The 19573-nt window shown below is 49.7% G+C and overlaps 2 protein-coding genes across 2 annotated transcripts in view; one reads left to right on the top strand and one right to left on the bottom strand.

Annotated features, from left to right (window-relative positions):
• CD99L2 (CD99 molecule like 2) overlaps nt 1-15206 on the top strand; it is a 28395-nt gene extending 13189 nt beyond the window's left edge. The window contains exons 4-13 of the mRNA XM_041396734.1: nt 3510-3628; nt 5617-5655; nt 7067-7162; nt 7378-7458; nt 8320-8412; nt 9999-10061; nt 11097-11132; nt 11211-11324; nt 13831-13896; nt 14319-15206. Of these exons, the coding sequence (XP_041252668.1) occupies nt 3510-3628; nt 5617-5655; nt 7067-7162; nt 7378-7458; nt 8320-8412; nt 9999-10061; nt 11097-11132; nt 11211-11324; nt 13831-13896; nt 14319-14383 (772 nt within the window). The 3' untranslated portion in view covers nt 14384-15206. The remainder of the gene's footprint in view (nt 1-3509; nt 3629-5616; nt 5656-7066; nt 7163-7377; nt 7459-8319; nt 8413-9998; nt 10062-11096; nt 11133-11210; nt 11325-13830; nt 13897-14318) is intronic.
• MTMR1 (myotubularin related protein 1) overlaps nt 11777-19573 on the bottom strand; it is a 44259-nt gene continuing 36462 nt past the window's right edge. The window contains exon 16 of the mRNA XM_041396793.1: nt 11777-12565. The gene's annotated coding sequence lies outside the window, so the exon portion shown is untranslated. The remainder of the gene's footprint in view (nt 12566-19573) is intronic.

The raw sequence follows: 19573 nt of genomic DNA, 5'->3' as shown, positions 1-19573 counted from the left end.
AAAACATATCTCATTTGCCTATTCCCTCCTCACCAAAGAGCTGCAGTCCCATGGGTGCTCCCCTTGGCTGGTGGCACACAGGGCTGGAATTGCCCCCAGTTGCCCCAGGGGATGCGTGTTTTCTCCCAGCAGCCAAAGACCAAGTGCAAGGGTATGGAAAAAACTGACCCAAACTAGCCTAGCCATCAGCCCTGACAAGGATCCCATATGCTCCCCAGCACTGAGCAACCAGCAAAGGAGGGTTTGTGTATCACTGCTGTTGTGGCCCTGTAACAGGTTGTAGGTGGGGGTGTCCTATGGGGAAGGTGGCATGTCAGGGCATGCACAACCCTGACTCTGCTTCATGGGCATTATAGACAAAATTCTGCTGCAGCTCAGCAGCTTGTGGGTAGGAATGGGCCCCAAGCTCTCCTGAAAAGTATAAACCCTTACTGTGAAGATACTCTGTGCTGTGCCTGAGCTCCCATCAGTGAGCTTTGCAAGCTCCACTCCTGCAGTGACTGTGGAGCAGCGTCAGGGCCCCAGGAGCAAAGGGATTGCACAGTGCAGGGAGTGGCAGTGCTGCCTCCAAAAAACTGCACGTGCACGGTAAACACACCTACCAAGAGCTGGTGGGGTTTTCAGTGCCTGGCTGTGAAGTAGCAGATTTGTTACCACTTAATAACAGAATAAAAGAATGAGGAGAGCATTCCAGTCTTACTGTTGGAGTGAGCCGGGGAGTTTGTGTGCCTGTGACAGCAGTGCTTGGTTATTGATCTATAAAAGGTCTAATACATCTCCGTAACACCCTTTGCATGAAATACAGATGTTGTTAGCTTCAATTAACTGGCATTCTATTATTAATCCTTGCTAGCACCTAGGGGAATCTGGAAAAGGATGTTGGTTTGCCAAGGGCAGCGTTGGGAAAGCTCTGGGTGATGGGCTGTGCCAAGATCTGCCATCCGTGGGAAGGTTTTACTGGGCAGTTCAGTGCATCCACAGTTTTTCCATCCCTCACTTGGGCAGCATTGCCACCTCTCCCACCAGGGCAGGGAAAGCCCCCAGGATGCAGCTTCAGTCCGGGATTCTTCAGTAGTTGTTTATCTCAGCCCCATGAGGATGGAGTGCCCTGAGCACCTCTTGCCCCCCTTGGGGCCAGCTGGCTCTTTGGAGAGGGGTTTTGGAAGGGGCACTCTCCTCTCATCCTGCAGGGAAAGTTGCCAAGGGAGCTGTCTCCAAACCCAGGGAGGTTGTAAGTGCTTCTCAGCTGGCAGGTCCAGTGATCTCCCCAAAGCCAGGTGGAGGGAGCCCATTTTTTGGGACATTGTGTTCCCTGCCAGGCCCATGTCCCCACAGCGGGGACATCTCTGTGCAGTCCCACAACCCCCATTTTTGGGACACTGTGTTCCCTGCCAGGCCCATGTCCCCACAGGGGAACATCTCCGTGCAGTCCCACAACCCCCTCAGCCCTTCATGAGAACGTGTGAGCTGCACACACCCCACAGCTGTCCACTCCTGCCCTCCTGTTTTGGCTCCTGCACTGACGGCAAAGCGTGGGCAGGATACACTAACACAGGGCTCAGCGTGCAGCAGGGCAGTGCCTTGATACTGATTTAATCGTGGAGAGCAGAGGGAGCGAGGGAGAGGGAGGGGAGGGCTCCTGGCATATTGAGTGAGTTGGTGCTGCCACCACGTCCCTCCTGCCAGCTCACGTGGTGATGGAACATGTTCCTCCTTCGGGCTGGTAATGCTTCTCATCCCACCAGAGACACAACGTGGGTTTCCCCCTCTGCCTATTTTTAAGCATGCTTTTATATAGAAAGAAAAAAAATTATGGACTCCTGTTAGTTCCTGGAAATCCAACAAAGACTGGGGAAAGAGCCATTCTGGGAAAGGAAGACTGACAAGGCTGGTGCAGTTGGCCAGCACAGTGATGAGTGTGTTGAGTCTCAGCAGGGATGTTGGTGGTTTGGCCAGCCCCCCCGTGCAAGCCCTGGAGCTGGGCTTTTCAGCACTGTAACTGTGGATGGTCTTGCACATTTTTGACTGTGCTCCTTCGCACTGACAGACCACTTGTTAACCCTGCAGCTTCACCCAGGCTGTCAGAGCAGGGGAGCAATGCCTGTCTCACAGTGCCAATATTTCACCAGCAGTAAGGCCCAGGAGGGGAAGATTTTGGGAAGGGAGGAGAGAGGCATGGAGCAGGCTGAGGGTGGCAGACACAGCCGTGCTGTGCTAACCAAGAGGCTCTTCCACATGCCTCTCCTGTGGATTTCACAGGGATGTTCCCTGCCTGGCCTGCTGCTGGCCGTTCTTCCAGGCTCGCAGAGGAGCGCTGGCATCGTTCAGCCCAATGAGAAACTCAGCGTGGGCTGGGACACTCATTCTGTACATCCCCCCAGCAGCACCTAACGTGGAGCCTTTGCTGTGGGAGAATCCCACAGGGACTGCCCAGCCCCTGCCCACAGATCACATCCATCCCCTCAGGGCTGCTGAGTGTGTTTCACAGGCAGCAGACGAGATGAGAGGTGATGTGTGACTGAATGGAACCTGAGCTGCAGTTCTTGCAGTACTTAGTGACCACTCTCAAGTGAAGTTTTTCACTGAAAGGCTGATACCTGCTTTGTGATGGACTGGTGCCTTCCCATTGTTATTGTCCTTGTCACTAAAGCTTTAAATTTATTCATGAAGCACACTAGAGCTCAGGTGGCAATAGCTAAATCCATTTAGCAGTAGGAATAAGAGGAAAGCCATTTTAATGTTCTCTTGCAGTGCTGCAGTACTTAGCAAACCCAAAGGATATTAATTACTCAGCATGCTCCGAGATGTAAAAGCATGAATTTATCAAGACAAATACATTCAGAACTAGGGTAAGTCAACAGTAATTAATGCCATGCAAAAAAGAGACGGAGAAAGGAAGGATTAGCTGGCCCTGTTGCAGGAGAACATGATGTAGCCCTGAGTTATCCCTGGGCTATATGGGACTGGAGTTGTGGTGAGGCATCTCTAACAAAAAAAATCTGCCTGTGCCTGTCACGTATCCCTGGGATGGGGGTTTGGTCCTGGTTCACATTTCCAAGGCAGAATGATGCAGGCGGCCTCTGAAATGCTAAGTCGTGCTTGGCAGCCAGCAACAGCTTTTTTATGCAAAGCCTTTGATGTTGGAAGGCACTTGGGAAGAAGAGGGGCATAGGGCTTTTTTGTTTGCCACCGAATTTGTCTGCACTGTCCCAATGTTTTCGTGGTGTTTAGCAATCATATAATCGTGAGCACAGCCAGAGATGAGTGGCAGCTCAAGAGATGAATTGGTAGGTTCTCCATAACAAATCTAAGCATAACATGTGTCTTTATACCACATCCATTAGGGCAGACAAATGGAAAATCTGGAGGTGGCTGCTCTGCATTTAACAGTCACAGCATTTGGAGAGGGCTGGTGTCTTCCTCATCACAAGTGTTGGGTCAGGCTTGGAAAAAAACAGCAAAAAACAAAGCAATTTGAGCAAACAAGTCTAGCCATGCCTTCTTTAAAGGTGGTTTACTCTGTGTGGAGCGAGTACAGCCAGTGCTGATTCTTTGTCTCCAGGTCATGGGGATGACACAGATGACTTCAACCTAGAAGATGCCCTGTTTGACCCCGTCACCAGGAGACGTAAGTCACTTTTGTGCATTGTTTTAAAGAGGAGAAAACAAATAGGTGTTAATAGATGCAATTTGTTCTTTGGGATCTGATGCTGGTGGGAGGGTGGTAGAGGATACAACTGCCTCATCCTCTCTGCCTGGCAGACACAGGGTCTGGGTTGCACAGGTGGACCTGGGGACAGTCCTGGAGAAGCTGCCTGCTGCCCAGGTGCCCTTTGCTTGCTGGCTTCTGTGAGGAGCACAGAGGCACAGCACACCTGTGCTCTGAGGTAGCAGTGGCACTGAGCTTGCCCTTCTGGCTTCCTTGCCTGCCTCAGTGGTGCCTACCAGCAGGCCTGGCCCTGTTGGCCTGGAACCATCCCAGCTGGGGAGGGCAGCTCGCTGTGCCCGGGCAGGCAGGGGCAGCGCCGGGTCCTGCCCTGCTGCCATGGAGTGTGGTGCCCAGGAAAGCACACGGTGCCCGAGGTCACTGCTCTGCCTCACTGCGGTTCCAGTGTAGCCCATCAGGCAAAGGAAACTCACTTCCTCAGGGGTGCCCCACTGCTGGCATGCAGCATTCAGTATTTTGGTGTTTTACACCCCAAGGACAAAACCTGACTGCCAGCACAGCAGCTGCGGGATGGGAGGAGGCTCGTCTCCCTCCCTGGGAGATGTCACCTGCCTTACCCCAGTGCCAAGGGCTGTGCCCAGGACTACTGTGCACCCACACACATCTCTGGCTCCATTTGCTGCCCAGCCATGGAGATGCTGTGGCAGAGCAAATGCCAGCACCCAGGACCCCTCACTGCTCAGCACTCCCCACACAGTTCATGGTGGCTGTCCCCAGACCCAGCACCTGGCAGGGCAGCAGCAGGGATTGCTCCATGAGCGATGCCAGGCTCTGGGATTGGGTAGAACATACCCACGTGTATGGAAGGGAAAGCTGTAACAGTGTTTGCCACCTCTTGTGCTGTAGTCTAACAACAGAGGGACACCTGTGTTACTTTGGAGTTTATGTGGAATAGAGGGTGCTCTCTGCAGCTCTCCTGCATAGGATAGAGCATGGGCTATCAGACTTGGTCACAGGGCTGATGCAGCTCATCTAGGATTTTGCAAAAGCCCTTTAATGCAGCATGTGAAGAGAGCTGGTTAGAAATGACTAATGGCCACCTCATGTGGAGGGAAAGTGGTGTTCTTCAGGCTGGAGTCCCTGCAGTGAGGGAAGGGAAGAGGCAGCACTGTCCCTGTGGCCTTCTCATGTGCTGCATCCCACTCTGCATTCGTGTCAGCCCCAGAAAAAACAAACCAAGGGTTTGGAGTTGGGGCACATCAAACCATACCAGCACACTGGAAATGAAGCCCAGCAACACCACTCCAGTCTAATGGAAATTAATGGGAATGGAGCAGCCACAGCTCTTCCTCATAATTTATTCATATACTTGGTAATGCCAGCCACTATTAATAGGCAGTGGTTTCCATATTGCTCCCTCCCTCCCCCCTCAGTGGCTGGCTGTAGCTTGTTTTAGCCCAGGAGCAGCCAGGGGAGGCTGGGATATGAGAATCAGGGTGTCACTGAAAGCCCTCCAGCTGACAGGGAACCTCCTGTGCCCAGCAGAGCACAGGAAATTACCTGTCATTGGTCTGCCTGACCAGCCAGGGACACCGAAGCACTGGCACCTCAGTGCTGGTTTCCACACTGTTCTGTACAGTGTCTGCCCTTCCTGTCTGCTGCTGGATCCCAGAGCCTTGGGGCAGATTGCTGCAGCTCCCTGCTCTCCACCAGCTGGGTGGGATGCTGGCTCAGCTCAAGGTGGAGCAATGGGCTCCATTTTCACCCATGGCTGATCCCTGTGGCCACTCATTGTGTGCAGGGTGTTCATGACCCTGTGCCCTGAGTTTGCCAAATGCAGATGTCAGAAAGTTGTGGTGAAATCTTTGCCATTCATTCTGAATCCAGAGGTGACATTTTTGGTGATGCCTATGACTAACACTTTTCCTCCCCATCTGTTTTTGTCACAGCCACTCCCAAGGGGCCCAGAAGGCCAGCAGGTGGGACAGGTGAGACCTTGCATGCACATCATCTCAGCTCAGTGTTGGTGCACTTCCCGTGGGCCTGAACTGTGTGAGCCCCCACGGGCTGCCCAGTTGTGGCTGAGTGCTGCTGCCTCAGCAGCTGCTTTAGGACCTCTTCACTTGCCCATAGGGAAGCTAGAGCTGGTGTGTGCACCTGCACTGTTCCTGTGTGGTCAGAGAAATGCAATATTGATATTTCTGTCCATGCTGAGGGTGAGTGGCAGTGGAGCATTTACAGCCAAGGCAGAATTTCGCACACTTTGCAGTATCCTAATGGAGAAGACACAAATCACTGCTCAGCTACACAAGAGCTTTTGTTCCTGTCTGCATGGCACCTGCTAGCTTTCCTTCCAGGAGAAAGTACAGAGGATATTTTCATTCCTTTTTTTATTCCAAGATATCCCCAGCCTCCACAGAAAGTGCCACTTTGGTGACACTTTCCCATCCAAGGGAAAATGGGTCTCTTACTGTTGGTGCACATCAAATATGCTGTCTGGCCAGCTCCCAGCAGTGCCACGATTGAGGAAGCTCCCTTAAATTCACACGAGTTTTGTTGCCAGCAGCTCCTCTGGCTCAGCTTTGGCCAAAGAGTCCCTGTTAAATATAGCACAGTCACAGGAGCTGAAGGGTTGCTCAGTCCCACTGGAGGAGCCTGCAATAAACTGCATCAGAGGAGGGCTAAGTAAATCCACTCACCCCTGCATGAGGATCTTGGCACAAATTTAAGCCAATTCAGCTGGCTCCTTGGCCACCATGGTCTTTGGTAGGGACAAGAAAAGCCAAGTGCCAGAGGCACACGCAGGGCTTCAGTGCTTGGATTGCAGCCTGAATGAGAGGTTGTTCCATCCAGTTAGCTCCCCTTGGGAAATGGACACATGTGGAGGCTGAGGCTTTGTCTCAGCCAGTTGCTTCTTCCCCAGGGAGTGTTTTTTGGATGAATGATAGCACTGAGAGGCTCCTGCAGTAGATTCCTGTGCCGTGGCCCCTCTCTGTGCATGCTCTACTCAGCTCAAGGTCACTCACAGGCAGCTGCACAGGGAGCAGTGTCCCAGCCACTGGCTCAGTTCCACACCCCCTTCTCATCCCCCAGCTCTCAGGAGATGCTGCAGGTAGCAGCAGGACTCCCCCAGAAGTGAATTACTTCGGGATTGGCGGGGCTGGGCAGCAGCCCAGCTTGGATAGGGAGACAGAAATGGTGGCCAGGCTTTTCTGAAGCTTTGTGATAGGTCACGATTGAGCAGCAGAGTGGCTGGACGCCCTTTCCAGCTCCAGCCTGACGTGGGAGGCCCTGGCAATGGTGCAGCACCATTGCACAACACCCACAGAGCGGGGTGTGTGCCAATAGCCTTGTGCTGTCCCCACAAACAGGAGTGTAACAATCCCTTCTCTCCTGCAGACTTCGATTTGGCTGATTACTTTGACACGCCTGTGGAGACTACCACCAAGGCAGCCAAGCCGACTCCCAAGCCCTTCCCCAGGCCAGGGAAGCCAGGTAATGCAGAGCTCCCTGCAGGTCCAGCCTCCCCAGGGCACCCAGAGGGAGGGGTGCCCCCATATCAGCTGGAATTGTGTACAGACCAGAGCACTGAGCTGGCCCAGGCAGCCCCAGTCTCCCAGCAGGGTGGGGGTGTCCCCACACAGCACTCATCTGAGCCCACCTTTCAGAGGGTAACAGCATTTTGGTCTTTTTTCTTTTCCTCCCTTCAGACAGCGGCTTTTGGGATGTCATTCGCACCACCACGACCAAGCAGCCAAAAACTACAAGAGCCCCTCCTAAGCGTAACCCAGGTGAGCATCATCTCCACAGCCCCTGCTGCTTCACTCCAGCTCTGCTGCTGGCACGGGGAGAGGATTTGGGATGTGCCAGGATGGAGGCACTGCCCTCGTCCTGCTATTTCTAACCTCTGGTCTGTTTGCTCACCTGAGACACCTTGAGGGAAAAAAAAAAAAATCAAAAACCACAGAGAGGACAGGACAGCTGAGCATTACCCTGTGTTTCCCAGGGGACTTTGGTGGTTTCTGGACCATGCTTCATTTCCATGCTCACTGGAAGGCGCCCACAGGCTCAGGGCACCCTGTCAGCTGAGCATTTTGCTGCCTGCCCAGGCAGGTTTTGGTTTGAATCAGAATAAACTCAGGAGAACATGGGTGGGAGGGCTGAGGAGCTTATTTGGCTCTGTACTGGGCTTTTAGCTGCTGTTTGTCAGAGACAATATCCTCTGTCATCCAGGCAGTTCAAGGGACCAGCTGAGCATTCACAGAGGAAAATAACTCCAAGGAGTCAAGCCACAGGCTGTTCCAGCCAGCACGTGAGCATGGTGCAGCCACCTCCCTCCCTTCCACTGCCTGGGCCCTCGAGACACCAGGCTGCCTCTGACTGTTCCTACTGGCCTCCTCTATCTGATTGCCTGGCACTGCAGCCATGGGGACCCTGTTCCTGCAGGAAGGACATGGTATTCCCAACAGAGCAGTGTGGGGGAGTGGAACAGCATGGGTTTGGAAGATCTGCCATGAGGCCCCATAGCAGAACTGGGAAATGCTTGTGTCTGGAGCTTCATCTCTTTCAACAGTATTTTTCCCTGATAAATTAATTAATTGCAGAGTTCCTCATCCTATCAGCACATTGCTAACCCTGTTCTTGTTTTCTAGAAAAGGATCCTATGGATTTTGACTTGGCTGATGCCCTTGATGATAAGAACGATAGGAAAGATCCTGGGAGGCCGGATGTAAGGCCAGGTGAAGGTAGGTTGACCTCTCCTCTCTGTCCTGCTTGCTACCAGCCCTGCTGTTCCCTGGGGCCTGCAGGAGATCCTTCCCATTGAAGGAAGTGTCCCTGACACCATTCCCCCCAAGAGATGGGATAAAGAGAAACAGGTGCTGCCTGGTCCAATGTCCTGCCCACTGCCCCTGTCCTGCCTGCTCAGAGGGGGAACATTTGCACAGGCAGCTCGATCCTGGGGAGGGAAGGAGCCTCTTCCTAACAACTTGCTCCATGTCTGTGTGCAGGTTTTTTCCCCCAGGGTCTCTTCTGATCCATTTAGTTGCAGTGGTTGTGTTGAGTTCCCCCCATCCCCAAACCCAACAGCTCTTCAACAGAGGGTGTGGGCTGTGGGGCTCACACTCCCTGCCAAAGTGAAAAGCTAGAGCAGGCTCAAGTCCTGGCCTAACACACCTTGTGGGCTGGGAGGGATCTTTTTCCATCTCTGAAGTACTCTGGTGAATGAATCATTTGTCTGTGAGGATTGTTCCCCTGAGCACTTGAGCTGGGAAGCAGACTTTGCACGGCTGGTTTATTGATGTTGGGATGGCTGTACACGCTGCTCACACGCCTAATTAACAGGCAGGTATTTTATTACATTGTATTAACTAGGTGACTTGTCTGCACTTTGGTATTCTGGGCTTGCTGAGTTTTCAGGCTCCTGCAGGAAAGGTGGAGGTGTTGAACTGCTGGAACGTGGCACTGGCCACAAACCAGCACACACACTCCCCCAGCATTGCTGCTCCCTGGACTGCCTGGGACCTCTCCAGGCTCTGGCATAGTCAGGGCTTTCATTCTTTTCACACTCATTACTGAGCCCATAAATCTGTTTTTTGTGGTAAGCTGATGAATAAGGCAGTCTCTTCCAGTTAAGGCAAAGGAAATCCTTCCCAATGCACAGCATCAGAGGAGGAGCCTTTTGCTGCCTCAGTGTTGGGTCTCTGCTCCCATCACTCACCTTGCTGCACCCCAGAGCTCCCTCTGGGACTGCAGCCGAGACCTTCAGCAGCACTGCTCATTCAGCTGCAGATTCACAGACCCTGTTTCTCTGTACTTACCCTGCATTAATTAGACCTGCCCACTACAAGATAACTTTTTCATGTGTACAAAACGTGCTGGTGCTGTTTTTCCCCTGGACTGTTCTGTCCCTGTGGGAAGGAGAAGGGTCAGGTCCTGCCTGCAGGACCCCAGGCCCAGGCGGTACAGCCAGGGGCTCACTGACCCACAGCAGCATGGCCACGGCACACACAAACCACTTCTTCCTGCTTCCTCAACTCTCAGCCAAGGCTGGCCACCAAAACATTTAATGAACTCTTAAATTATCAGCCATTTGTGATTTTCAGTCATCCTCACTCCTAAAAATCACTCATTTCAGTTAAAAACTAGTTAGTTATTACCTCTTCTATGACCTTAAAGTAATTCAAGGTTAACATCTGGTAACTGTGAGAGAAGCAGTACTACTTTTTGACCAGTCCTAGTGCCCAAGCAGGAGCAGCCACTGATGCCAACCTCTGGCACAGCTGTGGCTCCCTTAGGTGCCAGCCACTGTTTGTTCTCGTTCATTTTAAAGGATTTTCAGACGACGACCTGGCCAGCATTGTGGACGGCGGCTACAGCCCGGACAAGAAGAAGGGTGAGTGGTGACCTAGGTATGGTTGTTTCCTTTATCAGTCATGGCTCAGGGTTACCCCCAGCTCCTGGAAGGGGCCCTGTGCAAGAGCGGTGCTCACCTCCAGGGCAGGGGCAAATGGGGTCTCAGCCATGGAGCCAAGGGAAAAGTTCTTGGCTTCTGTGGTCACGCCTGGTGCCAGATGTTTGGTTTTGAGTCCATGGAGGCTCTGCAGCTCCAGCTGCCACCAGGGCAGACAGGACCTTTGTCTCCCCATCACCTCCAGGGCACCCTGGTGCCATGCATGGCTACATGCCTTCATTTGCTTTTCCCCACATGACCACCAATGGCTGGAACAAAGGGGAAATCCAACAACAATCAGATAAGCCGTTCACAAGGATCCACAGCATTAAACATTAAAAGCAGTCACATAAAGAGCTGAACACCATGAGCCTAATCAACATTTAATAAATCCCTGTGCCAAGGACAAGATGCATCAGAGGCATTAATACAGTGCTGACCTGCTTCCATAAATTCAGGATGCAAGTGACTCGGCAAGGACTGCAGCTTCCAGTGGGAGCAGCTTCTCCTCCCAGCCCAGTTTCTCCAGGGAAGGTGATGTCAAAATAGACTTCAAGCCAATTGAGGGTTCCCTGACATGATGGAGCTCAGCCAGTCACCTCCCTGTGATGGCACGTATGTGCTGTGTAACACTCTGACAGCCCTTCAGGTGCTCCCTGACACTGAGCAGGGGAGGTGTAATTGTCAGACACAGGCAGAGGGACAATTGTCAGTGTCCCAGGCAGAGGGTGCCCCAAAACTCCCCCATGCACACGCAGAGGGAGAGGAGCAGCTTCAAAGCCCTCAGAAGCAAAAGCGAGCAGCCCAGTGGAGTGTGGAGCAGCAGAAATGCTGCAGCATGGAGGCATCTGCCCAGCCCCAGGCCAGGGCTGCCCTGCCACCCCTCTCCTGTGTGTCCCTCCCTCCCTCCCAGCCCAGCAGTGCAGGAGCCCAGGGGCAGAGAGGTGCAGGGACACTGACGGGATTGTTTCTCTGCAGGTGCCAGTGGCAACACCGACAACGACTACAGCGGAGGTGGGTGTCCCAGGGGTGGTGAGGAGGCAGGGCTGGTGTGAGGGAGTGCCCATCACGAGCTCTCTCTGTGCCCCGCAGTGGCAGAGACCGGCACCATCGCCGGCATCGCCAGCGGCCTGGCCATGGCGCTCATCGGGGCTGTCTCCAGCTACATCTCCTACCAGCAGAAGAAGTTCTGCTTCAGCATCCAGCGTAAGTCCTGCCCCAGCACCCCCTGAACCCCACTGCCACTCCCCACCCAGAGCCCCCAGCTGGCAGAACAAAGCCCCAGGTCACTGAGCCCCCCATGTCAGGCTTTGCACAGACAGGAACCCATCAGCAGCCCCAGGACTCACTGCCACCCCCGGGGCTCACACTGCCCCTCACACCCCACACAAACACAGCTGAAGACCAAGCCATCAGTACCAAGCATAGTAAATATGAAAAAAAAACCCCACCCCAAAATAAAAAAAAAACAACACCCCCCCAAATCTCATCAAGCAGTAAAAACTCACCGGGATGCAGGGAAGGGAACAGGGGCAGTGTCTGCATCTGGGGCTTCAGCCCACTGCACCCTCAGCAGGTATGTGAAAAATCATTGTAGCAAACTGCAAATTCGGCAGCGCAGGGAAGGGAACAGGGGCAGTGTCTGCATCTGGGGCTTCAGCCCACTGCACCCTCAGCAGGTATGTGAAAATCATTGTAGAAAACTGCAAATTAGGCAGTAAAACTTACCTTAAAACACCTTTTGCATGAGCTGCCCCTTAAAGCTGCTTGGTGCAGGCATTGCAGGAGAGTCCTCACAGCCTCAGCCCACAACACTCACCTGACCATGCTTGGCTCCTGCTGCTCTTTATGAGAGGGAAGTTACAAGCAGCTGAGTTGCAAGCTCTTTTTTAAAATTAATCAATTGACATCTCCTGTGAGTCCTATTTGCTCTAGGGAAAGGGTGTTTGGGGTTGGAAATTGCTGTTGGGATCGTGCTATTTTCCCAGTTGTGCCTGAAACAAACAGCATTTTGGTAAATTAGATCAGCAGGAAAAGTCAAATGAATGTGATGGAATGAAACACTCTTGTATATTCCCCCCACTTAAATGATATTTTGGCAAGAATAAATAATAAAAAAAATGGAGTAAAGGCTTTGATGAGGAGGAAGCTGAGAGACACAAAGCCCCAGAAAGGCAGCAGGAAATTAAAGTTAATTATAAAGGAGGATTAATTTAAGCCATCAGACATGGCATGCTGGGCTAATGTCAGGCCTTAGATGCATTGCAGTGCATGACAGAAATCTAGGAGTTGTCAGCCTCTGCTTTTTATTGAAAAACATAAATTGCATTTGCTGTTATTCCAGCAAAACACATCTGACCACTCACTTGACACATGGAGGAACAGGCTTGGTTCTTTCTCTGTCCTTCAGCTTTGAGTCTTTTCTGAGGAACATTTGCTGCTGATTCCTGTAAGGGAGATGCACAGTGCTGCTTAGAACTTTCCATCCCACTCTCTTTTCTTGCACCTCACCTGGTACTCGCCAGCCATGCCCTGGGCTGAGGCTCAGCCTCTCACTGTGCCTGGCCAGGGGTGCAGCTGTGCCTCCCCTGCCTCCACAGCTTGGCCAGCTGCTGCCTGCAGTGTCCCTGCTGGCATGAGGGCTTTATGGGGTTTTCTAGCCAGTTGCAGAACCCTTTTCTCCTGTGTCTTGGAGGCAGCAGCTGTCCCATTGCTGCCTAAGGCTCTCACCACACTCCTGTGGCTTGGCCCTGGCACCATTCCCTGCCTCCCTCCTTCGCTGGGAGATACCAATGAACCCCATCCAGACCTGGTGGTGAGGCACAGCCAGTACCTGCCACACCCTGAGCTATATTTAGTTGTGCAAACACGTTATAGATGCCTAAGAAGTGTGTGCTGCATGGCCTGATTGCCTCAGGCTTCATTTGCAGACCAGCACCCTTTCCCTGGTCCTTCTCCAGGGGATGCAACAGCTAGCACAGCACTCCTACCTCTGCCTTTTCCCACAGCTGTCCCTCAGAGGAGCTGCTGAGGATGCCTGAGGTCCGTGGCACACCCCAGACTGTCTTAATTCACCTCCAGCTCTGAGCTGGACCCCCTTCCTCCTGCCCACCCTCTTGCAGCCACCCCTGCCCACCAGTGCCCAGCCTTGCTTCTTGGCCACTGCTCCACTTGTTGATAACGTTGGGAACTTCTTTGCATTTAAATAAGGGACTTATTCGGGATTTGACACCCCACTGGGATCCTTCTTCATCACCACGGCCCTGCTCTGAACTGCTGCTTGAAGCTCTGCATAACTTAGCTTTTAATGAGGCTGTGGCACATCTCTGTGCTGAGGCACAGCCCCTGCACGCAGCAGTTCTGTCCGGGAAGCCTTCCTCCCTTCCCCTCCCGCACTCCTCAGAGCTCAGCTCCTCAGACAGGAATTAGCTGGGCTGTCTCTCGTGATAAAGATGAAGCAGCAGCCTCAGACAAAAGAGCTGCTGCTGGAGCTGTGCCTGCCAGGAGCTCCATGGGCACTATGAAACCCGGCAAGTCTCAGCACTGGCTGTAAGTTACCGAGGCTTCTGTGCTGCTGTCTCCGCAGAGGAGGTTTCACAAAGGTGTCTCAGCTGTTACAACTCTGTGCCCATTACCAGAGTTTTTAAGGCATCAAAGCAAATAATTTCACTTTCTACCCTTCCCATCTCACTGTGTTTATTGTACTTCTCAGAGGGACTGAACGCAGAGTATGTGAAAGGAGAAAACATGGAAGCCGTCGTAAGCGAGGAACCCCAGGGTGAGAGCCTTGCATCCCTTACCCCTGCCTGCATCCCTCCACACAAACAGCTTTACCAAGGGACTTCCTTAAAGTCCCCCGTGCTGCATGGAGCTGCTGTGTCCCTTTGATGATGGCACTGCTTAGGTGATGCTGCAGCTTTTGTGAAACACCCACCACCGTGCTTTTACCCCTTTACGGCACACAAAGGAAAGCCTGGTAAGAGCCCAAGGAGCTCGTGCTGCAAACGATGCAGTTAACATTTAGCTTTCATGTCACCAGCCACTGAGAGCCTTGCACAAGAGAAGCATGATCCTTCTTTCAGTGACAGACAATCAGAGCTGCTGCAAAGGCTTTTCCAGTGTCACATACAATCAGCCAGTGCTTGTGCCCTGGTTCCATCGTGTGCTATTGTACTCACGGGTTTTTTTCTTTCTCCCCAGTTAAATATTCAGTCCTGGAAACGCAGTCAGCAGAACCGCCAAAACAAGACAGTGCGAAGATATAAAGCGTGACCCAGGGCTAGAAAATAATCAGTCAGCAGCAGCAGAGATCTTTCGTGCTTGTAATTTAGCTTTTAATTTAATTTGACTCCAAAGCTATTTAATGTGTATTTAGGCTTGAACTGGCTTTTTATTGCTCTAGGCTTTAGGGTTAGACTGGTAGCATGTGTTTATTTTTTGTGAAGAGGTTTATGTTTACATCGAAGTAGTAGTGTAGGATTGGTGTGCAGTTGGATGGAAACCCACAGAAGGTACTTCAGCTGTGGTCAGTTTTCAAGAGCTTACAGGTATGAGGACAGTGAAGTGCCTGTAAATAGCAATCCAAAGCCAAACCCTGCAAAGCGCCTCAGCCACCTTCTGCCTTCAGCTCCGGGCAGTGTCACTTCCCATGGTGGGCACAAAGCTGCACATTTCCTGAGGGTGGATTGCAGTCCTTCGTGTAGCTACACCTAAAAATGAAGTGCCTAAGGTGGGTCCTCGTGTGGGACCTTGGGCTGAGCCAGGTGACTCCCTGCTCCCGAGCCAGGAGTTGAGGATGCTTCACCACCACCACCCAGCGCTCGGCTTCTAACCAAAGGACCTGATTTTCAGACAAAGTCACAAATACAGTTGATAGTAGTTTGTGCAGTGTTCACTTCTAGCAAATGTCATTGCAATGCCCCACTGTGCAGATCAGAAAGGAACTGCAGTGATATAGTTTGTCTTAAGCTGCACCAGGGGAAGTTCAGGTTAGACATCAGGAAAAAGTTCTTCACTGAAAGAGTGATTGGGCACTGGAATTGTCTGCCCAGGGAGGTGGTGGAGTCACTGTCCCTGGACTTGTTTAAAAAAGACTGGCTGTGGCACTCAGTGCCATGGTTTAGTTGATGATGAGGTGTTAGGTTAGGTCATAGGTTGGACTTCATGATCTCAAAGGTCTTCTCCAACCTAATTCATTCTGTGATTCTGTCTCTGTGACTTGAGATACTTACATTGTCACCACAACTAAAGCTGTGTGCATATGGATGCTTTCAAGGATAGGTTCAGATCTCAGTCACACTTAGAATAAGTGACTGATTTAACCCAAAAGAAAATAAACAAAGCAGGTATCTGTTAAGACCTGTAATGCTCAGTACAACAGAACTCAAGCTTAACAAGATGCAGTCCCCTCCTTTTACTATCAGGAGTGCTCCCAGGCACTCAGAGGCAGAAAAAGGATTTAAGCTTCACTCTTTGTGTCACTGGCTAACCTTTAAAATAGGCAGTACCTCCTGAGATGACAAATCCTCCATCACTGTCCTGCATGGGGTTCCTGCCTGGAAGCACTGGGCTGTGCGTGGTGCTCAGCAGGACACTGGGCGGCACCGGGACGCTGCACACGCAGCCCCTGCCACGCTGCTGAACTGCTGCCTGGACCCAACCTTCACTGTCTTGCAGGAATTTCTGTTTAGATTTCTAATCCCTCCCCAGCAACCTGACTGCTGCTAAAGTATGGATAACTGCCACTTTCCAGTACATTTTTCCAAATCAATGATTGCTTAAAAAGCATGTTCTCAAGTGAAGGAAATGTCACTTTACATGGTATAAGAGGTACTCACTATTTATATATAAATGTGAAATGTGAGCATTTAGTACAGGTTTGCAAATTCTGTATTTGATGAACGTGTATTAAGAAAACCAAGCCTTTCAGTAAGATGTACAAATTCACAGCTTTCAGGTAGACATGACTTCCAGAAGGCCTTGCCAGGAGGTGAAGGAGCCCAGGAGCATTGCTGTCTAACAGCTCCATTTGGAATGAAATTGCCTAGTAACTTGGTTAAGTATTTTGCAATAGCTGCACAATTCTTTATGCTCTTTTTAACACTTGCATTTTTAAAGCCTTATACTAGCTCTGGCAGAACAGCTACAGTGGTTTATAAGGTGCCTCACAACTATTCAGAATGCTTAGGCTACAACAATACTACTCTGAACTGCTGCTTTGTTTTATGAATGCCTGAAATAGGAAAGAAATGTTAATTACTGGCTCAGATAATGGAAGAACAAGAAAGAGATGGGATGCACTGTTTGCTTACTCCCAAGGTTTTCATGGAGGAAGTGGGGTCTGCAGAATTTGCAGCAGGAGCTCAGGTGCCATCTAAGCCACACAGCTGAGTTTGTGGATCTCCAGTCCCAAGCACCAGCACTTGTTTTTTGTTCTTACCCAAACACGTTTGAAAGCTGTAGCATGAAATGTGTTTTCTGTAAGCTGTTGTAGATGAAGTGTTACAGCAGGGCGTTGATGATCACTAGAAGCTGTTTGCCCAGCTTAGATCCAGTGCCCAAAATTCCTCCTCCCGCTTTGCCAGTGACTGTGTCAGTAGTCAGTGTGGTTTGAAGAGTACAGCACCTACCCCTCCTCTGGGGAACTCTTCCACCGGGGCACAGAGGGAGCACAAGTCTAATTCTAAATACGACAGGTCACAAATTTAACAAGGAAAGGCAGCAAGCTGTTTCACTGGAAAACCCACCCGTTTTTGGGACTCAGAAACTGCTGCTTTGCTCAAGGTTCTTCTATAATGCTGGTGACTACTTAAAACCTCGTGTAGTGTGTAGGTATGTGGAAATCCATAAATGCACAGTGAAAGAGAACACTTCCAAAGTGAATAGTGACAGAATTCAAGATTTCTTTTCTCTAGGATTTCAAATAGGAAAATACTTGCAAATTCTACAGTGGAGAAATTAGGCTTGGCCTTCTCTTCAAAAGTGAACAAAAGTCAAGAGTCTTGGTGGTAAATGTCAGCAAAGGCTAAAAGGTTTTTTTTATTGCTGTTTGTCCCCTCTTCCATCTGAACTGCCACGAGTCTCTGAAAAACAGGGAGTTTATATCATCTATATTTTAGGCATTATAGCAACTGAGAAGTTTCCTGTGTATTTTCCTAGTAGTGATCCAAGTTGTGGAACAGCTGACCCAGCACTGACCTCTACTTTCATTTAATTACTGTTTATTCACTTTAAATTGGGATATGGATTTTTAAAAAATCCGGCATTTAAGCTCTGTATACATGGCATGAACTTTCTTGTCCTTTATTAAAAAAGGCAATAAACCACTAGAAAATCGGTTTGCTTTTTTTTTTTCCATGAGTCCAAAACCTATATGTAGATGTCCTGAGAGTTTTTGTACTATGTATGCTGTGAGCTCTTTGTCTTACGACACCTCACTTCTAAAGCTATTTTAAATGGCAATAAAATGATTCAGAAAAGGTTTGTCAAGGGTTTGACAGAGAAAAGAGAGAATTGAAAGAATTCAGCTGGCTCTTTTCATGTTTATTCTTTCAATTACTTGCATTCTCCTTTGGCAGTACTTTGTTTCAGATTCCTCAGCTGAGAATACTCTGACACAAATTTCACATCTTTCTGGCACTATAAACTCAGTCATTTTCAAGCAGCCCCACTAACGAACCCTTGCAAGTGCTCCACTGTCATCCTTAACTACTCATTTGTTGTGATAAAAGTGGAATTAGTCCACAATACTGTTTCAGTTTCTGAAAAAGAAGGACGAGTCAGCAGGCTGAGCCTTTAAAAATTGCTTCTCTAACAGATGAGGTTGAGGAAGAAATCAAGCTCAGAAACAACAGGGTTGTGAAATTAGAGAACTCTTTCTTTTGATTGAAGTTCTGACTTAGAAGCAAGGCAGATTCCTTGCTGCTGAAGTGACCTGTACCAAATGAAGGTTGAATGTTACGCTGTAACAAAATACATTTTGTTAATGTGTGTGTGAGGGTCACGGGAGTAAAAACCAGAATTCAACTACCTTTGAAACCACCAAATAAACCAAGTTGACTAGAAAGACATTTTAGACTTGATTTTTGTTTTGTGGGGTTTTTTTTCTTTTTTTTTTTACATTGGAAGTGAACTGCAAGTGTTTGGATATATCCTTATGGTACATCAACTCTTCTCTAACTACACTGAAGACTTCATTTAAAAAACCAATCCAAACTTTGTGAGAAAACAAATACCACTATGGAAACTTTAATGGTAAAAATGGAGTATCTGCATGCAACACACACTCTCACTCTCTCCTCAGGTCATCAGCAGCTAAACTCAAGGCAGTGCCCTAAGTTTCCTGCTGTTTTCTTTACATTTTCACACCCAGTAGGATAAATCTCCTGTGCAGTGCAAACTAAGCTTTGTATGATGTGATGCTCAGTCTCACAGTCAAAAAAGGTGGTTTATATTTCAAACTAACTACTTTTGACTCATCTTTCTTAACTCTTTCCTCCCAGCTGCCCAAGGTCTGGCAGGTAAAAGCTATCAATACCCTCTTAGTTCAGCAGATATGGTCTCAGCAACTGGACTTTCCTTTTTGCTTTTTACCATAAATGTTTCACCTGGGGACTAGTCTGAATTGCCCATTTTACTGTGTCCTCTGTTGTGAGGCTTAGTGCACATGAATGAGACTCTTGATTCCTTGTTTTCAGCTTTCAGAGAACCAGATGTTCTTGGTGTTACTACACACAGCCCATGAATTAGTACAGCTTCTCTTGGAAAATGAAAGCAATGAAACACTTCTTGTTTAAAGCTCTAACTCCTTGAGAAGTCTGCCTCTGCAGGGAGCAGAACCAGGCAGTTAGGAGTGTTTACTGGCTTTAAAAGCCTTCTTCCATTTCAAGGAAACAGCAGAAAAATGACTTATCTATACAGGGGAAAGAAGTGTAAATTCAGCTCTGAGGCAGGACTTAAAAAGGCATAGTCTCTGATGCTGATGATTCACTTCACTTACTTTACAAGCAAAAGATGTGTCAGCCAGTTACCAAGGCTCCATCCCCTTCTGGGACACTGGATTCAGGCTGCACCCCCTCTCATATGCCACTGAGAATAGGAAAATCCTGCAAGCCAAATGTAACTGCCTGCTCTCTTTGCACATTCCCCTTACACTGAGCAGTCAAAACCAACAACCAGAGCAGAAGATCTGGTGTTTGAACCAGAAGTGTACAGCTCTGTCCAAGGTGCAGACAGGGAACAGGATTCTGCTTGTCCCTTAGCTAGTTCAACACGGCCTTATTGAAAAAGAAAAAACAGAATTAGTTGTTAAATCAACAGGAAAAAATCTGATTATCAGGAAGCAGACTGAGTACAACAACAATCATCTCTTCAGTGTAAAGCTATGCTCTAACTAGCCCATATGAGCTAGAGAACACCTCTGAATATTTCCATACTAAGTATGTACAAACCATCCA

This window comes from Onychostruthus taczanowskii, unplaced genomic scaffold, assembly GCF_017590055.1.
Source record: "Onychostruthus taczanowskii isolate IOZ18803 unplaced genomic scaffold, ASM1759005v1 scaffold13, whole genome shotgun sequence".
In the NCBI taxonomy this organism is placed as follows: Eukaryota; Metazoa; Chordata; class Aves; order Passeriformes; family Passeridae; genus Onychostruthus; species Onychostruthus taczanowskii.
Note: the sequence above shows the minus strand (reverse complement) of the source record. Positions and strands in the feature narration are given on the sequence as shown.